The sequence below is a fragment of the Nelusetta ayraudi genome, unplaced genomic scaffold (genome assembly GCF_046127955.1).
Source record: "Nelusetta ayraudi isolate G7.1 ecotype Tasmania unplaced genomic scaffold, CSIRO-AGI_Nayr_v1 ptg000063l, whole genome shotgun sequence".
Classification (NCBI taxonomy): Eukaryota; Metazoa; Chordata; class Actinopteri; order Tetraodontiformes; family Monacanthidae; genus Nelusetta; species Nelusetta ayraudi.
Genome location: NW_027466113.1, coordinates 176,405 through 198,611, shown reverse-complemented (window position 1 = coordinate 198,611; position 22,207 = coordinate 176,405). Strand labels below are relative to the sequence as shown.

Sequence of the window (22,207 nt, the reverse complement as noted above, 5' to 3'; positions counted from 1 at the left end):
GGATCGTGAGTGCAGTGAGGTTTGACATTGATTACAGTGACATTGAGGCTGAAATTGGACAAAAAAACAACATGAAAAAAACCCAAAAAAAACGAGTGGAAAGCAGAGTCTGAACTTCAGGGTATACAAGGTCTACATTTAACAGGAAATGAAACTTTTTTTTTTCTCCATTTAGATTTACAACATTGTATTTCGTTCCTTACTCTGGCACAGCCTCTCTGATCTTTGGGTCGGTGATCTCCTTGCAGATGGCGGCCGACTGAACCTCCTCCACAGGACACATGATGCCGTACTCTTCGCACCCATGGGCCTGAACCAGTGGGTCCATCCGGTGAGGGTCGAACATAATGTTGTTGGGTGTGACCAGCAACACCCCGCTCACGGCACCCTGAAGCAACGCATGAGGAAAACGGCAAAAGGTCAGCAGAACTTTTGTTTTTTATTTAATTCCCCAAATGAAAAACAACAAAACTCCAAACTGTCCAGCCTTGCTTGTTCGTCCGCTGCCAAAATGTAATCAGGGAGTGCGTCAGCCACATACTCAACTGGAGGCCAAATCCATTTGAGACCACAAATGTCCTAAATCAAGTAGAAGTTATTGACTGCCAGCGTTGACCACTTCAGTGCTTTCATTTGGTTCCAAGGGTTGGCACTGGTTCAATACAATGGATCAGCGTGTCCGAGAGCAGAGCAGCTTTGACTGGACACGGGCTGTGCTGGTGCACTGCGCATGCAAACGCACACTCTCACGCACGCATGCACACACACGGACGGACGATGGGTCCTGCTCGTGCGTTCTATTGTGGCATCGCTGAGGTGACTGCTTTATAATCCAAACACTTGAAAAACACCATATTTGAAAATCAAACAATGCGATCAAATTTAGAGATTCATTTATTTAGACTTTTGAGGATTGTTGAAGTCAGGTGCCTCACATTACACTGTGTTAGAGAGTAGCGCACAGGAGATTACAGGCCAGCTAAACGATGCAAACTGTAATCCAGTAGCATCTCATTGCTACGGGCTGCGAGTTTTCTTTTCCTGTCTGCGTAAGAATCCGTGTTGAAAACCCTGAGTTATTACTGAGTTAGGTGGCGGTGCGGAGCACATGGGTGAGTACAGAGCTTTTAGATTTGTTTTTTGATGGAAATCAAACATTAGCATCGCATACAGTGGTGGAAAAATGCAAACTTTCTATACAGGCAAATATTTAATGACAATAATTCAGATTAAGTAAAATCTTAAGAGCGTAAACTTTTTTCCACCACTGTATGCAGAATGTGGAGTAACCTTCAACCCCACCTTACCTTGCCATCGGTGATGTATTTGCAGTTTATCTTGAGGAACTTCTCGGTGAGGGCTTCTTCCTCTTCGGAGGTGGATGACACCACTCTGGACTGGCGCAGGGGAGGGAACGCTGGGGGCAGAACACATTCCGGTCTTGGGGGGCCATCGGAGTCCTGTGTGGGGGTGGCAAGAGTGGGGGGGTGGGGGGGTGGAGGGCGGGGGGTTGTTAACAAAGCAAGGGTAGGAAATACACATGACATTTGTAGGTTTACACTTTGACTTTGTAGTGAGTGTCAAAATAAATTGAAATTCATTTGATCCACTTCCACTTTCCACATCGCAGTAACACGTGGAGGTTCAACTCCCTCAGACAGCACACCGCTCAACATGCTTTATAATATGCACTGCTCCGCAGGCCTGGCCGGGATGACTCCGTAATTCATGGTGCAGCAAGTTTGTGTCTGATTTCATCAAACTAATGCGAGGGGTCTCTGAACGCATTATGTTTATACAAACAGATTTTTTTTTTTTGCACAGTTGGACGGCCGTGCCAAGAGAAACAAATGAGAGTCTCCTGTGTGCCCTCGCACAAGCAATGAGGTGCTCCAGTCTTGTTTATTTTGCACTGGTTTATGCTTCTCATTGCAGAATCTTCTCTCCTTCCTTCTCTCCAGAGAGGAGGAGGAAGAGGAGACAGATTGCGAAGAAAAAAACAAGGGTTTGCCTGTGAAAGACGACTCAAGCTGTTTAACCTTTGGTTCACTGCATTTATAATGAAGGCCTATAACAGTTAAACTGTTTATTTCGGGGAGTGAATGGCGCAAAAAAAACGTCCATCAATATCTTTTACTCTAAATACGATGCAATTTCAATCAACCTCCATCGAATGAATTATTTCAACCGGTAAAACAACGTACTCAGGGCTCCGGTGCGTCTCCTAATGCTCCTCTTTCATCTCTCTCTGGTCCTTTTACAGCCCTGTGCTGTAGTTTTGATTCCCTTTATGGTCATAGCTTTAGGGCCCAGTAGGTCTGTAAAGTGATCCGTCTATGACGTAACCTCAGACCTGCCCAGTATCGCATTAAGTCTCCGGAGGCAAACAAAACAAAAAAAAAAGAAGGAAGGACAGCAGATATACTTACAGTTCACAGCGTACACCTGCGTTTATTTAACCAAATAGACTGAACAAACAAATGACGCCCTTAAAGATGACAAATCTTTAGCTTTATCTAAAAAGCTGGTGAATTCGGCCAGGCTGAAGAGGACACAGCGACGCACACGTGCACCTCTAACCCCCCCACCCCCGTGTCGGAACATTGCGAGGATGCTGCTCGCTCACAGGGGAATGTGAATCGCGTCTCCACAATGCTGTCAGGTTGCATGTTGACACATACTGCAAGACAGCAGAGCGGGCGTCACTGCTCCTCCATCTACTCCATGGTAACTCTGCAGTCTGCTCCAGATGGTGCGTCTGCTGGGCTGGAAACAGCAAACACGGGGTGTTTTCTACCAGTGGCTGGTTGCCATGCCGCATCTCAGCCGCGGGGACAGGAAAAAACCAAAAAAAAAAAAACGAAAAAAAAACAGAGTCTCTTTGAATAAGTCTCCGCGGGGACAACTGTTTGGCTCAGAGTCACTTTGCAGGACTGAGGCGACTACCGCTCTGACTGACTGACTGACTGAAATATCAGGAGGGAGGCAAGATGGGAGGAACGGCGGGCAGTCGGCAAAAAAAGGGGGAGACGAAAAACAAATAACGGAAGGGAAGAAGTGCAAAGCCGCTCCGGAGGAATAGAAAAAGACGAGGCGATAAAGGCCGCTTAAGGCGATGAGAGATCAGGGTGGAGGAGGAGGAACAAAAGGGAAAAAAGGGGACGGGAGAGGAATGCGACGTGAGGGCGTTGGCATTTTGAGGGCGTGCGGGAGGGGGGGGCGTATTTGGACTCCTCTGCCGGCGAGAAGCAGGGAGAGCTGTAGGGGAAGAACTCCCCGGTTCGGATCACACAAGCCCCCGCTCACAGCCTCTCCACCTCCGTCTCCCAGCACATTGCACCAGCAGGGTCTCTGCTGCCTAAACAATACTCTGAAAATGTACCCCCCCCACCACCCCATAAACATGATAATAAAGTACTCTTTTCCATTTTTTTTCAATCCAATCATATTTCAGCTAATTTGTGTTGTCGGGTTCTATGCAATCTTGCTGAGGCCTTCAGAATCAACATTGTAGGCTCCTGCAAGTGAACGAACGCTGTCCGTTGCGACAGCCAATCAAATCTAAAGTCTGCGATGCCAAGGCTAGCTAGCTGGCCTTATGCTGAACTGTGATTGGATAAAGACTCGTGAGAGCCAGAAAGACCCAACCAACCCGGGAGATGCGATGGCTGAAGGAGGAGAAGGTAAATCGGCAACAACGTGGCGTGTTATTGTTCAACTGTTTTGCTGTTGCAAACTCTCAAAATAGTTTGTTTAGCCGTCATTGGTGTCGAACTACAAAAATAACTTACTTTTGCTGGACTTATTGAAACTTTGTCGACCAATGTCTTAAAATCGATATTTATCTTTTTTTTTGTAGTTTTGACAGCATTGATGGTATTTTGAGGTGTATTGATGTAGGTAGGACCAAGTGTGACGTCAGTGAAGAACGAGACGTACAGGAACGACACCCACGGCGCCGTCAAGTGGAGTCAGGTGCGTCGGGCTCGGTGACATGTGAGCGTATTAGTGAATTTTAAAAGCGAGAAGCAGTGAGGCGACGACCAGCGTGTAGGAGCAGGTCCGCTTCAGCCCTCTTGTCTTCCACTTAAACTGCACACACCTTCTCCACTCCATCGCTCCACTTCCCTGTGAGTCACTTCCCGGTGACTCATTCAGGCTGCTCCGCGGGTTAAACATGAAGAGAGGAGCGTCCTTTTTGTCCGCCCACCCTCTCCTAAAAAAAAAAAAAATGCGAACTGGATACGAGGCTGTGGACGGCGCGCGACCGTCCAGATGTGCGACGCAACACCTGGACACGGCGACGGAGGAGATCTGGGTGTCAAAACACGGCCCTCCTTCACACAAACACTGGCTCCCGATCCTTATCATTATATCCGGCGCGCGCGAGCGATGGGCGTCTTTTACTGTCGTCGCTGACAAAATAACAGCTGTCACCCGTCCGGCGTGGAGATAACGGAGGACGTGGGAAGGAGGCGCTCGGTGTCCGTCAGCGGGAGGCGGTGGCTTCATACGGCGACACGAGGCGAACTACTGCGAAGTCTGCTGGTACGACGCCAAGCACGAACCTCAGCAAAAAAAAAAAAGCAAAAATAATAATGATAAAAAAAATAAAAAAATAAATAAAAATAAGTGTTGCGATTCCATGTGTGTTGCTGTGTGGGATGATGATTGGCTGGACAAGAAGGAAATACGGTAAAAGGGTAAACAACAGTGAGATTAACTCAGTTGGTCCGACTGTCTGCCAATGATGGCATATTGTCAAAAGCTGACAATCTGTCCTTTTATTTGTTCCTTCAAAACAACAACAACAACAACAACATGAAATTCTACCTGGTGAAAAACAGAAATCAGCACTGTCGGTTTGACGACTATTGCTGTGCTTGTGACCGTCTTATAAACTCGTCGCTACTTCAGGGCCGCTCTGTAGCTTTTCAGAGAAGAAAGAGTCCAGAGGCAGCTTGTCGACGGCGCATTAGCAACATGATCCACATGCTGAGTTGATTTCTCACGCGGACGCCGCCGTCTACCTGCACTGCTCACTTCCTGCCACACGCTGTTCCCTCACGTGGACGCCGCCGTCTACCTGCACTGCTCACTTCCTGCACTACTAAATACAGCACGTGTAATGGTAATAACAATAGCAGTAGTATTAGTGATAGTGGCAGTAGTAGTAACAGTAGTAGTGTTTGGATAATTATTACATGTGTCATTCTCACAACAGGAAATTACAATCTGTTGTTCCTTGTGTTGGCTTGAAGCCGACGACTCAACGCTGACAACACTTTGCACTGACTGCAAAGAGCCAAAGATCACGGGGGTGTTGTAAAAAATAAAGGTCATATTATGCCGACTTCAAAAATGTACCGGGGTGAGTCACCGACTTTGGAGTCGGAAATCTGACATTTTTTAAACAAATATAGCTCTTTTTTTCCCCCAAGCTGCTGCAATGCTCGACATCACAGATCCTCTAATATATGACCAGTGTTTAGTTTATCTTTTACTGGCCTCCGAGGCACTCGGCACAGGCTGGAGGGAGGTGTTTTTACATTCAACGCAAGGCTTGTTTTTCAACTTCAGTGCAAAACCCCGGAGGTCTCTTGAGGCAAGGAAGGAGACAGACAGACAAACAGAGAGGTGAGAGTTATTTATCAGGAGTCCATTCCACCTCACATGACACTTGAGGTGAGCCGAGACTTTACAGTGTCCTGATGTGACCAGATTAGAGTGTTTTAGGGTCACAGGGGTCTTTCTTTTTTCTTCTTCTTCTCCTCCCAGTGTGTGGGACATCAAATCGAGAAAGAAGAGCAGAGAGCTGATGGAAAAAAAAAAAAAAAAGGTTTCCATCTTTCCTGGCCTCAGACTGTGACCAACCGGTGGTGGGGAGAAAACAAAAACAAAAAACAATAACAGTAATAGAATGGGATTGACGGAAGAGTGGAGGACATTTGAGGTGAGAAAGAGAATAAAGGGCAAGAGGGCACCTGGCACACTGGGTCTGACGGGGTAAACGGGAGTTTCTCTGGGATGCTGTTGGAAGCGGATGGACTGTGACATCACGGCAGGCTGCTTCGCAGGCAGCCCAGTGCGACAGCGTTATATATGACAGCTGTGGGTGGCGGAGCAGAAATCAATATCCTTTTACTTCCCCACCGATATTTCTCTCACTTAATACCAGGAGATCCACAGGGCAGACGGGGCTTCCACTAAAATTGAGGAAGGACGTGTTTTTAAAATGCAGAAGCATCAACGTGGGACACTCTGTGTCGGCTCACAGGCCCACGCTTTTAACAACACCCCCTGAATTCAATGTGTACTTGTTGCACTTCTTGCTCCAGCCACATAACACAGACGTCAGAGGTGGAGTCTGCAGGTAACAGCCCGACTTTGACCTTGACAGTGACACATGGGCCCATCAAAAATCAATCCACAGCTCCACCTTGTGGGCACGGCTGTGTTCTGCAAGACTGAGCACACAATGGTCGGGATTCGTCAACTGTCAGTGCCCATCACAGGGCCGTTTTGTCCTCTGCGTTGTCTGAAACGCAGCCCCGCCGGCTCTGATGAGCAAAATTACTGATGATAGCTTTTGCTGTCTTTCGGGGATGACCCACAGGAGTGTAGACACACAGAATCTCTCCAGCTGAGAGAGATTGTGCCTACGTGCAACGGCCACTAATACGTGCCGCCTATATTTGGACTTCCTCTGCTTCTAATTTTACACCAATTCCTCTGTTTCAGAGGAAGGAAGAGAGGAGGGCAAAACAGGTGCCAAAAGGAGAAGGGACGGGGGAAGGTCACAGTAGTGGCTGTGCCACCATGGTGAGGAAGTGTGTGTGTGTGTGTGTGTGTGTGTGTGTGTGTGTGTGTGTGTGTGTGTGTGTGTGCGCGTGTATCAGTGCGAACAGGAGGAAGGTCTGCATAGGACAAAGAGGACGCGCCTGCCCACACAGATGACCAGAGGGTGAGCTGCCAAGTCATCCAGCGACAGCGAGACAACAGCGAGGAGTCAGCCCGCCACGCACAACATGCGCGCACGCATGCACACACACACACACACACAGACACAGACACACAGACACACAGTCGACCTAGACAGCCAGCCAACGATCCATGCCTGCAAGATGTGTTACTTTTCGCTGCCAATACCAGCAGGCAGACTGAGAGCACGGAGAGACTTCAAAGCTCGTCCTATCTGGCCTTTACCTCCTCGAGAGAGAGAGAGACCGAGCACGTCTGGGTGGTGAATGAAGTACGCGCACTTTTGTAAAACGAGGGCCCATATTTTTTTGGGGGGTTTAAAAGAAATAGAAAATCAGGAGTAAACAACATTAGGAAAACGTTGTATGTGGTAAGTGTGTTGGTGATTGCTGCAATGGCAGGAGATGAGAGAAACCCAAGTCACAATTCCAGACTTACTGACAGTGAAGCGGCACAGCTGCAGACAAGCTTGGTCGATCACAAGAGCAGAAAACATTTTCAAGGCCTCTTTAAAAGCATTTTATGCTTCTTTTTCACCAGCGTCACAATGATTTTACTCCTCGCCTCAATGAATTGAAAAAAGCATACATCACATTTTAATCTTTAATAGTACTGATGACTTGCCTCCTCTAAAATGCTCTTTAAACTTCTGGCCCCAGATGTGAGACTCTACACTTAGAAGTAAAAAATAAACTAAACAAAAACCACCCCAAAGCATCTGAAAGTGGTTTCTCTTTTCGCACTCCGCTGCATCGAGGCAACACCAGCTATTTACTTCTTTGTGCTGATGCTAACGAGCGACTCCCAGAACCATTTATTTAGATAATATCCTCATTGAGGCGAACGGCTCGGGCCCCAAAATAGGCTCGTAATTAAAAGGTGCCGAGGATGCCAGTGAAAGAAAAGAAGCCGGGTGGGTTATAGAAGTCCTTCCTGAGGTCTAAGAACCAAAACAGCACCTGGCTGCCGCCGCCGCCGCTCGCTTCTCGCCTCTTCCGACATAACGAAACCACACAGGAAGTGCAAGATTGGGGTGAGCGAGGAGGTGCGTCAAACGGCAAAGAGTTGACAGATACAGACGCACAAACACAAAAGAGTCGGCATGTCGGGTGCACAATCCCCTCCACCCTGACTCCAAGCAAACATCCTCTGCTTGGAATAATTGCCGCCTGGCTGCTCGTCTGGGAGAGCGAGATGCTCCGCTCATTAGGCGCTCTAAATATCAGACACGGCATCGCTTTTTTAAAAAAGGTTTAATTTCTCCGCGGTCACAGCAGACCTCACGTGGATAATCGCCCGTCGAGAGCCGCCGAATATTCTCCCCGTTCCCTGCAGTGGGCTCGACCTAAATAGATAAGTCAGAATGAATGGAAGTGGAGGGGGGTGGGGGTGTGGGGGCGCTTTGGGAGAGTGTGTGGTGGAGGGGGGGGCGTGTGCATTTTTTTTGGCAGCCGTGGAGAAATTAAGGGACAGCCATGAGAGCAGACGAAAAAAAGAGGGGAGCGCTCGCGTCTGAGATGGCGTGGAGGTTGACAGTAATTGCGCCGGGTGTCCGCGTCCTTTCAAAACGAAAGCAATACAAGATGCCCCGTCTCCAAGGAGACGCGGCAGTCATATTTCTTAAGGGACTGCCGGGGCTTCCCGCAGCGTGTGATGATTGGCTCATTCTGATGCCGCAGACACGGTACCCGAGGGAGAGGGCTCCTTCTGGCTGGTCTTAGGAGCTGTGGCAGCAGGAAGTGGATTGATTACCGCAGTCTCCCCGCAGCCACTTCGGACAAATACAACATTTATTTACCCTTTGGGCTGTGTGCCTTTCAGTGGGTTCCTACAGCAAGTTGTGGAGCAGCAGTCGTTTTCCAAACGAGACGATGGACGGAAATGTTCGACCAGCTTTGGGCTGCTAGCTCCTCCTATTCCAAATGATTGATATTTAATCTTAATATTTATCAAGGCCAAACCAAGGTCATGTTTTACCAATAAGGGCCTGCGATCTGATCTGTGCTGGTGCACGTAGGTCACTGCCGTCATGACAGGGTTAGATTAGATCAGAGATTTATTGCCATTTGTACAAGTTAAAAACAGTTTAAAAACAGTTAAAACATTTACATTGGAATTCTGGTGCGTTTCCCTGAGTCAGTGTAAAGATGCTAACAGTCTAAAAAAGCACATAAAGTGCTTTTACTATGGCAAAGGTGCAGACAGAGTATAAGGCTACACTCCTGTATACATTACACTTATTTACATTACATAAATTACAATAATAATAGGGAAAAGGCAATTAATTAGGACTACGGGGTTTGACTTGGTATGGTTACATAAATAATACACATAAGATAGCGATAAGTAGCGTGAAGACTGGGGAGACCCGGCTGAACGAGTGAGGCAAGTGAGGCTAACGTGGCGTCAATTTGAAAAAGTTGTGACACTCCGATTACGGAGAGTTAGACGCACCCCGGGCTCGATGTAGGACGTTGAGCCATCTGTAACATGTCTCCTGTTTTATGAGACCTTTCTTCGGTGGGTTGAGATGATCAGTGCAGGAACTTTGCTCATGGAAAAGTCACCTCTCCTAGTAGTTCCTAGCTTGTACATGGTGTGGCGATCCTTAATAAAGGTCTATATTGATTTAAAGGACAGGTCACATAAGGCTATGCTCCCGCCTACATCTACTAGGATATATCCACCACTCCTGCACAGCATCCAGGCGAAACAGACTCTGAGGGATAATTCCAGAAGCTGAGGGAAGAAACAAAAAAACTCCAAAAACTTTACTTTGACATTAGAAGCTACAGTTTTTTTGTTTTTTTTTAAATCCTGGCAGTTCATTACTGTTACTTCTCTTCTGCTCAACTCAGCACTACACTACCCGCCGTGTAAAAACTTTGCTCAGCCTCTCAGCCTCATTAATGCTGAAAACCCTGACCACTACCTGCATCTAATGGCTTTTTCCAGCGTAGACATAAAATAAAATTTGCTGGCCCCACAGTCTGCAAGTCAAAAAGGAAGCTCTTCCCAAACGTCTGCATGGATTTTTGATTGTGCATTAATGTCTCATGATATTTCATTTATTTACTCTCAATTGCTTTATAGTCTGAAGTCCTAAAGTTGTGTGACAAATGACGAATAAAGTTGGTTTGAACTGGACATTATAAAAGACAGTCTTTGTAAGAAATTCAGCTCATCAATGAGGAAGAAGACAGGCTGAAGAATGAGGCCCCAACTTAGTTCACTGTCACGCTCATTAGTGGATTTAAGCTCATTATCTCCAGTCTAACGTTAGTCATCCAAATCTTATCAGACTGTGATGTTTATTATGATAAACTAGAATGATGTTGCACAACATGAGCAGTGACGCTGATGTTTGGCTTAAGCTAGTTGGTCACAAACAATAACCTGGGCTGCTGGCTGCAAGACTGGAGCGGCAGAACTTGTGAGGTTGCTTTGCCATGACGTACGATTAGTAAACGCGTGTCACATTGGGAAGAGGGGGGTCGAGTTGGGTTATTAAATGTGTCTAGAAACGTCTTGCAGGAAGGACGGTGGAACTGTGTTGTTCATTTTTCTGATTGTGGAATGCTCAGTCGTGAGTTTGATCTTACCTGAGATTATCACCTGCACTGCTATCATCGTAATTCACAGAAAAAGTAATGAGCTATTGCAAAATGCTCGGCGAACTACAACATCATTGCTATAGTGGTAACAATATTATACAGAAACAGCATCCCCCCCCCCCCCCATTATGGCAGGAGGTAAAGCTTGGCCCCTTTTTTTCAGAGAGTTGAATAATGCATCAGGTGTGGTCAACGTACCGTCACCTTCTCTAAATCGGCTTCTGAGGAGGTGGGAGACAGGGGGCTGATGGGACTGAGGGAGGGGGAGCTTCCAGCACTGGAGACGTACTCAGGATCAGGAACGTACAGAACCTGCAGACACAAGCCATTATTGACACGGGCGCTACCCTTTGCGCAAACACACACACACACACACACTGCAAAACACAATCTCCCTCTCGCACACAGACACGCACGGAAATGGGATGCTTGAACTGGTATGCGCGATGGGATCATGTGACTGGGCTCATTCTGCTGACACCGATAAACCAGATGGGATAATGACTGTGTTGGAAACCGCATACTAATGTCCTGCATACGTCGCCAGTATGTTTTGCATTCTACTGACTAAATAAGTAATTAGGCTGGGCTTCTGCAGCACATCTCCAGCCTATATTCACATAGAAGAAAAATATATATATTTAAGGCACTTAAACTTCTATTACGTTTATTATGTAATAATATAAGTCTGAAAATTATTTAAAGGTGAATGGGTAAAGATGAATTCAAGCAAAAATGAACATCAATCAGAATTCAATGATGGGATTGGGGTAGCTATATGCTATATGAATACCTTACCCAGGACCTCAGCCATGATGTGTTGGAAAATGTATAAAATGCACAAAGAACTAATTCATATTGAATAAAACTTATTTTCACATTATGTTAAGTTCAATTTGAATTTAGTGGTAGGCTATGTCTCATTTTCTTTTTATTCTTGTTTTATTTGCAAACTGAAGTGGGCAGACCAAGAAAACCAAGCTCTCCAAATAATCTACTTACACTAAAACCTAAAACCGAAACAAAAAGAAAACAAGGTACGGATTTCCAAACAGGACCTGCTGTCAATACCATGTCAGGACTAAAGGTGGTGGTGGTAACATGATGCCTGATTGTTTTCACGAAATAAGAACACATATAGTGAGTGAGGCATTAGATTACTTCAGTGCACTTACACTGAGCTTTGGTTTCACCTTTCTGTGAAATGTAATAAAAAAAAGAAGACCACACGCTGTAATCTCTAAAAGATCGATTGCCTGATCCAATATACAATAAGATGCATATTCATAGGTATATGTACTGTATATGGAACTATGTATCTGGACTTTAGTTGCTTTGTCTCAGTCACAGTTTAAGTTTGACGTTGTTTGCCACCAATAATTTCACTTCTCTGTGGCTCCATTTGCAAGGGCTTGATTCTGATGCTAGTAAATACAGAGAGTTTCTTTTGAGATGTTTGTAATGTTCCCCATTTAAGAGGTGGGAAAAGCCACGATGGTGGCAGGCTTGTGGTTAGGATTGTAAAACAGAATTGCTCTGAGAATTATTTGGTAATGGTATTATTTTGCCCTTTTTAAAACCAAAAACAAAGACATTGAAGGCAATGAAGTGGAATACAGACACAGGTGATGGTGGCAGCGTACCAGCTCAGGCTCTATAACGTTTTCACGTAAGGCGCAGTGTTACATTGTGCAAACAGTATATTTTATCCTCAGACTGAGGGAAATCTTTAGGAATGCATGACCAAGTGCAAAGAAGGTGCTGGTGAGACGGTGTCGTTGCTGTGGAACAGGCATGAAGTGACGCGGCTGAATGTATCAGTGAGGACGTGCACGCTGGTTCACACCTGGCCAGGCACCACTGCTCTGGAGAACAGCTTGTTCAGCTGAACCAGTTCGTTGGGCGTGGTGTCAAACTTGAGCGCAATGCTGTTCAACGTGTCCCGCGATTCCACCTGGACGAAAACAAAGAGAGGACACAGAAGTCACACGCACTGCATTGTTTACAAGGCTGCACATGAAAGACGCCGAGGCAGAAGCAGGAGGGTTTCCATGAACCCTTAGGAACAGACAAAACCTAAATAGTGTAATAAAAAGCTGGCAAGGCAAACGCCGGAATGTCAAAAAAACCTCTAATGTGTTGCTAAAAAGTCCTTACACGGTCATGAGGAGGTATTTTAGACGTCTCGACATAAAAATATATCCCAAAGGAACAATTGAAACACCCGTCAATGGAAACACGAACAAAACACTTTGTCAAAATTTCAGAAATTTCAGAAATATGGCCTTAATTTTCCGTTTATTAAACCCAGCTACAGACAGACTGGAAGGCTTCTGGAGAAGAGACTTCAAAGATTTAATTGGTGCACTGCATGTTAAGTTTTTTTTTTGGATGTTATGCAGATTAAAGCTGTCAGCTGTTGACCAGGAATGTATTCCCACGGGAGGCATCGCTGCTCGTTGCAATAAGAAGTGACAAGAATGTCAGCAGCAGTTTTGCGACGCTTTGCGAAACATGCGCAGCAAAACACCCAGACCTGCCACACCCACTTCCAGGCCTGTGAATAAAACTGTTTACTTTTTAGTAACAAAACTTCTTAATAATTGAACTGAATGGGTGTGTGACAAAATGAAAAACAGTTAAGTTTAAACTTTAATCACAGAGTGTGTTTATTCACTGCACGGTGTAATTGCAACTTCAAACAGCATGTCGAATAAGAGTAATTGTAAGTCAGAATGTTGTGTTTTTCATTACAAATGCACTTTAATGGCATTGCAACTGATTATATTGTTTTTTGCTAATATTTTGTGTATTTATATATATGTGTATATGTAAAGAAATTATTATTGTCCTCTCCAATTTTGCCTAGAGTATAAGAAACACAATAAATATCTTGTTAAGTTACATATATAGCAGGGCAAAAAAAAAAAATGCACTTAATTTGCGATTAATCGCGAGCTAACTCAGGACACTAATGCGATTAATCGCAATTAAAAATTTTAATCGACAGACAGCCCTAATTTATAATACATACAGTATATGTATATGGATATCACTTTTTATGTTGACAAGTTTTTTCATTCTAGATCCAAACAGGAGGGACTTTGTCTCAATTGCTTAGGCCCCCCCTTTGCATTGCTTATAGTTTTCAGGGTAAGAACTGATAAAAATGAAAATATAATGCGCACGGAGTCGACTTCGAAGGTACCGTGTTCATGTCGAAGAGTCTAAGCCAAGCTGCTAAATCCAGAGTGAGCGACAGGTCTCATGCATGCGAGTCGGGGTTTGACTAATCATGCGAGCTGCTGTTGTGGCTACAATCGGTGCTCAGCTGCTACAACCCCGCAGTTTGGCACAGGTGCACTTGCTTGTCTCCGCCACTTAAAATCCTATGCGAGAGACATGTGCTCCATGTGTCTCGACTAGTTAAGCACCATACATGCCCGGTGGGAGTCCCTTCCCTCCAAATAGGGACGACAGCTGTGTCTGAAGGCTTCTGAATGTGTAACGGAGGGGTGGGCCGTACGGGTGAAAATAAAAAGAGCCCCCAAGGGAGAGAACCCCAGGAAAGCTAGACTAGCAGGGCCTGACTTTCAGCTCAGTACAATTAGGAGCAGATAATGGTGCTGTTTATTTTAGTCAAAGAGTCATGGGACTACCTTGGTGGCTGTTTGTGTGTGTGTGTGTGTGTGTGTGTGTGTGTGTGTGTGTGTGTGTGTGTGTGTGTGTGTGTGTGTGCGCGCGTGCAGTCCGACAACATCTCCAGGGAAGGGCAGCTTCTCCAAATCCTAGACATGACAAATTGTTTCCAGGAGGATATTCTTGTGCAGGAAGACAGACTGACTGGCAGACAGACGGACAAACCGAGGCTCTCACAGCACAGTCACAGACACACACGTAGTTGAATAAGTGCGACGAAGACTGACAGGCGGGAACATTCGCAACACAGGGGCTTTGTGAGTGAGGCAGACGCACATGACATGATCGGAATCATGACCGCGTCAACGCATAGCGACACCGAGCCAGCATTAAGTAGGAGAGGAAAAAAAAATTGAACGTTTTTGCCATTATAAGCAGTAAGAGTGACCAAATGACCAAAATAATGAGTTGAAATTATATACAAACAACTAAACTATATCTATCTATCTATCTATCCATCCATCTATCCATCTATCTATCTATCTAAGCACATAAAGAGCTCTTTACAGTCTGGAGCTTACTTGCCCTGTGATGTTGGTCACTAGCTTGCAAAACCCACCATCCATCCATTCATCCATCCATCCATAAATACTGAAAAAATATGAAAGAGTGAGCTGCACAATTAAAAAGAAAAAAAATCCCTCCAGGAGGCCGAATAATACCAACATCTTCATAAATATTGATTAATCTGTTATCACATAACACTTCATTACATAACACTTTTTTTTTTTCTAGTACGATTAAAATGAACTGGGACGATGGAGATTAACAGCTGCGGCTGTTAAAAGCCGGTGCGGAGGTGCTAATACACAAATTTCTGGCTAGACGAGGTTTTAGCAAATCCCTGGAAGCAAACTCGTAAGACTGGAGGTCAGTCACACTGCTGGCACACACTCTGCCTGACTCAGCATCTTGTGCAACTTTGCATGAGCAAGGCACAGCGGTGATGCATCAAGCTGTATGGATTCGGTGGGCTGCCGGAGCCAACGGAGACAGGCAGAGGTTGCACGATGAGAAGAACAACGCAGTGCCAATAATAATGGCATGGACCGAGATTCTAGGAAATAGTGGTGGGGGGGGGAGGTATATATATATAAAAAACCAAACAAAACAACCATTCATATTACAATCTCATTCAGCATTCAACGTCCATCCATCTGCCCTACCCACTCTTCCATCCAACCCAACCCAGGCAGGCTGGAGGCGATCCAAGGCAACGTTTGCAAAGCTGTGGGGTAGCACTTGATGGCAACATCACACAGAATTTAACTGACGTTTTTTTTTGTTTTTGTTTGTTTTTACTGTGAATAACAATGGTACATCTTTTGTGATAACCTGTACATTTTTAGGGGTTTGCCAACGTCACTTTAGTCCCCTGAAAAATTTAAATCATAAGTCCAATTTCCTTGTAATCAACATAGTAAGGAACAAATGGGTAATAAAAGGAAAAATTGGTTGTCAATTTTATGAATTCAAGTTAAGTAACAACAGATGATACATACAATGTAGCAAGTATTCTGTATGCCTTATCTCCTCCATCATTGGGTAGGTTGCTTCAAAGTTTATAGGCCCTGATGGAAAATGTGCACATTCCTTAAGTTTTACACCTTGAGCAGGAAATGAAAAAAGAAAAAAAAAAAAAAGGACCTGAGGATCTAAGGTTGTGGATTGGTCTTAAAAGGAGTCAGCATATCAGAGGGAAGCAGACTTGTACGTGCTTTAAAGGTAATCAATGAAATCAATTCCAAAACCTGCAGGAAGGCAGTGTGAAGGAGCTAAAATTGACAACCAGTCAATTTCAAGGCAACGTGTTTGGTTAAAATGTGAAAAATCTAAGATTCTATGTGTCTCTTATCAGCTCACATTTTAACAATCATTCAATTTGTGCATGCAGCATAGCTCCAAATGTGGTAAAGACAGAGGGAAAGCTCACTCAGGGCTACCAGGGAAGTCAAAGAAAACTTCAAAGATGGAAGGTCTAACGGCTAGCATGCTAAACGTTTCTGGTCTAAACTCCTGAACCTAACTGGCCTTTTAACTGAAAAAGCGCGACCCGCACCGACACAGATAAAGGAAAAGCACACAATAAAATGGTTTCTGTGCATTGATTGTGAATGTCAAGTAACTATTACAGCACTTGTTTGCATGTTGACGCAAGTCTTATCTGCGTGAGTGACGCAACGAGCCAATAAGCAACGACGAAAAAGGAAGCAAAATAGATAAAACGTAGTTGTGATGACAAGTCCTAAATCCAACAGTAGCTCTTAACAGGGCCGTTAACAGCTGCTCTCAGACATCATGTGACGGTATCAAGATCCGTCGTGGCTCGTCATGTCATCGGCTCCGTGAAAGCAGGCACGCCGCTCATCAAACAACCGCATGTCAGCTTGATAAATATCCTGTCGGCGAGCTGACAGCCACTATCAGAGCCGCGGTGACAAAGACTCTCGAACGACGCTCGGAAACGTACGCGAGAAGTAGCGATCGCAACTGTGGCATGATCGTTTTAAAGCAGAACTCTGTTTGAAAAGGGAAAAAAAAACTCAAGGAAATGAAGCATAAGATGAATGATTTTATAAAGCAGGAGGTTTGTTCTGTTTCTATTTGGGATGACGAGGGGATAATAATCAGCAGGGGCTCCTACAGTGTCAGAACCTTTTATCCGGGAAGCTTCAACATCGAGCATCGATTATCCCCAGGTGCTCCCTGCCGCCGCTTCGTCCGCTGACTATTTCATTTTATTTTTGTGCTTTGCAGCTCCTCTGTTGCTCAGCACAAAGCCGGCCTACAGAGCACCCAGGTCTGCTGGACAGTGGCAGCTGCAGTAACACTTTCTTCCCCTTTTTTTCATCTTCTACTTTTTTAGAAAAACACAAAAAGTTGCCTTCAGCATTCTGCTGCATGAGGTCACATTTGTTCCAAAAAATGGATTTCTCAAAGCAAACCATGATAGCTGCTGGTTAATGCTCTGGACATCCAGTATTCAAAGCTCAGCCAATCAATATGGTTGGAAAATATACCGATGTTCGGAGGAGTTGACAATGTCCAAGCCGCAATGGTTGACTGATCTTGGCACCAAGTATAATCCCATCGGGACCCACTGAAGCCTTTTCGGGTTAAATGATCCACAAAAGGCAAGTGACTGCGACCGACAGAGGAAGCCTGAGCGGTGCCACGATGACATGATATATACACATGTGACTCCATTGACAAAGTCTTTGATTGTACTGTGAGAGGAGACGTCCGCAACTCAACATTTGCTTGCACATTTTGGTTGACTTGACATTTGACTATTGAGTTCACTGTCCTGTCAACTGATTTGGAAAATGAAAATGAACTAGAGGCGTGAAAAAGCCCTTTATATTGTATGAAAGATGTCACAGGGACCTCCACGTGTGGTGAAAACACCTCTGGGAGATTTGTTAGTGGCTTCCCAAGTTAAGAGTCAAACCCACCAAAGCCTTTTCAGGTTAAATGACCCACAAAAGGCAACTGCCTGCGACGGACCGAGGTAGCCTGAGTGGGGCCCCGATGACATGATATATGCACATGTGACTCCATCGACAAAGTCTTCGATTGTACTGTAAGAGGAGACGTCTGCAACTCAATTAGGCTCGCAGAGGACAGGGGACATGCAAATGTGACCCGCTGATAAAGAGCGACTATTGACGCATTGACAGTAAAATGAGGCAGGGTGGGGAAGAAAACGGGGGCATTACCGCTCCCGGGATCAAAGCCACTAATGACAGGTGCACCCTATCTCCTTATCCTGCCAATCAATAATGGCCATTATTCATCTCAAACTGGGGATGAATAATTAAACTTCTCTCTCTTGGGGTGACATCCGCCTTTCTGAAGTGCAAGCGAGGAAGCGGCGGCCTGGCTAATGGTAACCTTGTCGCAGTGAGAGTGACACATCAGACTTTGTAGGAAACGGAGTTGGGTGGGACGGCCCGAGACGGAAAAATGTCCACTGGTATCTCGAAAGGTTCACGTATAGAACCCGAGAGCAAATCTATGAGCTCAAAGCTGTAGCTTCACGGCCGTATGAACTGACACTAACCTTAATCTGAGAGGGTGAGATGTAAATAAAGACAATGAAAAAACGAGTTTACTGCCTGTGAGCATTTGAAGAGCCCGGAAATGAAACTCATCTGCGAGCATTTGAATCACTGTGACTCCCCATCAGAGCTGCTATCGCTCATCATTAAAAAATGATGGTTAACATGGAGCGTTGACATGTCAGTCGCCATGACAACGCTGTCACTGCGGTCCTCGCGGCGTGCCCGGGGTCGGCAGCCAAACCCTCGGTGATCACTTCCACAGACATGAATCGAGTTTCTCTTTAAAAGAGCAGATGAAAAGTTAAATTATTCTGTCCTTTTCAAGAATGTACGGCTGCCTTACTTCCAAGCTCTGTCAGATCTTTTTTTTTTTTTCTTTCTTTTTAACACCGAGCTCTGAACTCCTGCTTCGGGCTTTGATCGCGTTCCCCCTGACTAAACAACACATGTACGAGAGATCTAACGACACAAAAGGAAAGCGACGCAAAAACATATTTACCTTGACTTTCAAGTTGCGACAGAACGTAAGAGGGACTTCTGGAATCAAGTCCTGGTACAGAGTGCTCTCTTACTGGCCTGGACTGGGAGGACGATAAAGATGCTGTGCTGCAGCGATTTTTGATTCAACAATCTGCACCTATGGAACTCATATGATAATCAATCAACCAACGAACTTTAATTTTTACAGCGGTAAATCACACCCAAAGGCGTGTCAAAGCCCTTTGTACAATCAGAGACAGCAAGGTGCAAGTGGCCAGGAAAAACTCCCGTGTGGGAAGAAACCTAGAGCGGATCCAGACTCCAGAGGGCCGTCATCTGCCTGTGACCAGTTGGGGTGAGGAAATAATACCAAAATGTAGAGAGAGGGAGAGAGAGAGAGAGAGAGAGAGAGAGAGAGAGAGAGGGAGAGGGAGAGAGAGAGAGAAGTAGCCAAGGCGGCAGACAGGCCGGAGTGCGTTGGAGGGTTAACAACAAAGCTCTCACAATATAGATGTAGTTGAGCAACACACATTCTGACCCTCGGTAGGTTCTGAGAGCACGTTATTTTTCTTTTTTTTCTTTTTTTGAGAGAGAGATTGTTGCACCTGGTCTGAAACAACGCTAAAAAAAAACCAAGTAAAACCGAGGCAATGTTAAGGCTACGTCGCGCATCTAAAGTACGAGCTCCTGCACACAAAGACGGACAGGTGCTGTCGCCTGATGCCTTCGGTTATTCCTTCAACCCCCCCTCCCCCCGGCGTCCCCGGCACCCACTCACTCCCCTCCGTGCCTTTGAACGACACCCTCCTCGCACGCCTCCAGTCCCATCATTTCTCCATCATCCATTGACTTGTTCCCCCTCCTCAGACAGGGGGCAGTGAAAGGGCTGAAACAGTTGGATCTGCTCTCCTACACAGCGGTGAATAATGCAATCAGAGTGACTGATTGTCAGGAGGGTGCAGAGTTAAGGCTGCTCTCTGTCTGTGTGTGTGTGTGTGCGCACCAACACTCACACACCTGATGCTCGGCGTATGACTCATCTACAAGTCCTCTAATGCCCGCCGCACTTTTTTTTTTTTTTTTAAGGTGCACAGAAATCCATTTGACCTGCAGACTGGCGCCGCGCATCTGGGCTGAATCATGACACATGAGCTGAAACACTCATGTGGGTCGGGGTCTTTGCATAGCAGCATTGTTTGTTTAAGTGTGATTCAACACCCCGCACATGAATGCTATTTTCTTTGGGCCCAGTGTGACCACGACAGTCAGGTGCGCATCAAAATGTCTGCGCTGAGAAACGTCACAGAATTGGAGTTGAAACGATTCATCGACTTGAATCGATTCAATGTTCCTGAATCAAAGCTTTGTTTCCTAAATCCACTGCCACTAATTGTGACTCGGCTCGGTTGTGTTTCGAATGGAAACTTACTGCAATGTTTTTCCCTCTTTAAAAACATCTGAAGAACATTTGAATCAAAGAAAAATAGTTTGAAAGAAAAACCAACTCTCGCTTCTCTGTCTGCAAATATGTCTTCTCTTATCTGGCTTTTTATTTGCAAAGTTTATTTGACTTGACATTTGACTATTGATTTCCCTGTGCCATCAACTGATTTGGAAAAAGAAACTGAACTCGAGGCGTGGAAAAGTCCTTTGCACTGTATGAAAGATGGTGAAAACACCTTGGGGAGATTCGTTCCTTTCCAAATTAACAGTCAGGAGTTTATGTGATTTTCTTCTTTATCAGATTAAGCCAAGATGCAGATTATCCAAGCCAACTATTGCACTCGGCTGCTGCTGATTTTAACTGCACATGCTTTAGGCCTTTAAGCAAGAAAAAAAACCAAACAGTGCTTAACAATTAATTGATGTGACAGCCTTTCACTGTTTCCTCAGCTTCACACACTGAGGGTTTGTTGATGCTGAGCTTGACATCTCTCGACATTGGCGTCAACATGAAATCTAGACTAAGGAGGCAGGAAAAGTCGCGTTGAAAGGACAGATCAGCATCCACTTGTTGTGGTGCGAGAGACGAGGAAAATACTCAGCGTGGCAAAACCTTTTGTCTGCTCTCCCATAAAAACACGAGTTATGAGTTCGTCTTATTATAACTTTGCCTTGACCACCATTTCAACCCCAATAAATCGTCCACCTCTATCCTAAATACTCACCAAGACGCTTTCATCTTGCAATATGGTCCAAATGATGGACATATTACGACACCCGAGCAACGCCGTGATGGTGATACAGCAGAAGTGGCACGCCAGGCAATGTTGTTAGCTATTAGTTAGCTAAGTTGGAGTTCTGCCAACATCAGGTATTGACTAAGACATAATCAAGACGAAAGAGTATCGAGACCAAGACAAGGCTAAGACTTTATATATCAAAGAAAAATAACAACAAAACAGAAAAAAATGACCAGGATCTTTTTTTAAATTCAAGTTTGCTTCTAAATCGAACAGCAACATATCTTTTTTTTCTAGCAAGGTACCTTTAAATAATTTTGTTTAACATTTTGCTGCTTTGCCACCCTGGGTGTCAGAGACGGCGTAAAACGGCAGCAGCTGGATTCTTTTCCATTATTATCGTGTCATTGGGGTGTTGAGTCTTGACCGAGTCTTCGTCAAGTCCGCCCAGTCCGAGACCGAACCCAGACAGAGTAAAAATGCCTCCGAGTCCGAGACCTTTAAAGAGCGGTCTTGAGACCTAGACCAATCTCGAGTACAACAACACCAACATCAGGAAGGCACGAGGTGATGCGTGCTTGGTTTACACGAGACAAAACGTGGTTGCTGGTGTTTTTCAAGGGAAGCACGAAGATGGCACATGGAAATAACTCACTGTCAAGCAAGAAGGGGAAGTGGCCGTTAAAAATATAGTGTTTTATTATAGCGGACCAGCAGAAGCATGGAACTTGCTGTACACATTTCGCGTGGCCTCGCGCTGGCGAGCGCTTCACTTTTGACTCCTCACTTCTCCGCTGCTCTCCGCCCCAATCCGTCTGCGTCGTTATCCTTCCCGCAATCCATTCAAACGCTTTATTTTTTTTTTCACATTTAATTGGACGCACGTCAACCAAGAACGGACGGCCGTTATCAGCGTCTGGGCAGAAGGGCTGCAGGTTATTTCTCAATACGTCGGCGGGCGGAGAGAGATGGAGGAAAAAAAAAGAAGAGAGGACGAGAAAAAGACGGATGCGCGAGAGGGAGACAGGGAGGCCGATTGTATTGATAAGGCGGCACGAGAGGAAACCCTCCCATTTCCTGCGGGGGTGCCAGACGATAGATTATGACTTTATCTGCCAGAGGACGGAATGAGGGGAACCGCGGTCGGCCGGCCGGCGGTGGTGTGTGGCGGGCGGCTGTTGGGAGA

At 45.4% G+C, this 22,207-nt stretch overlaps 1 protein-coding gene across 6 annotated transcripts in view; it reads right to left on the bottom strand.

The window, feature by feature from the left end:
- Positions 1 to 22,207, bottom strand: part of oxr1a (oxidation resistance 1a) — a 141,303-nt gene that overhangs the window by 17,240 nt on the left and 101,856 nt on the right. For 4 of the 6 annotated variants that reach the window (XM_076041159.1, XM_076041162.1, XM_076041160.1 and 1 more), the window contains 4 exons: positions 12,442 to 12,549; positions 10,794 to 10,907; positions 1,308 to 1,460; positions 204 to 388 (listed from right to left, as the gene is read on the bottom strand). In XM_076041159.1, the coding sequence (XP_075897274.1) occupies positions 204 to 388; positions 1,308 to 1,460; positions 10,794 to 10,907; positions 12,442 to 12,549 (560 nt within the window). The remainder of the gene's footprint in view (positions 1 to 203; positions 389 to 1,307; positions 1,461 to 10,793; positions 10,908 to 12,441; positions 12,550 to 22,207) is intronic. The other 2 variants (XM_076041163.1, XM_076041165.1) reach the window with 1 other exon arrangement.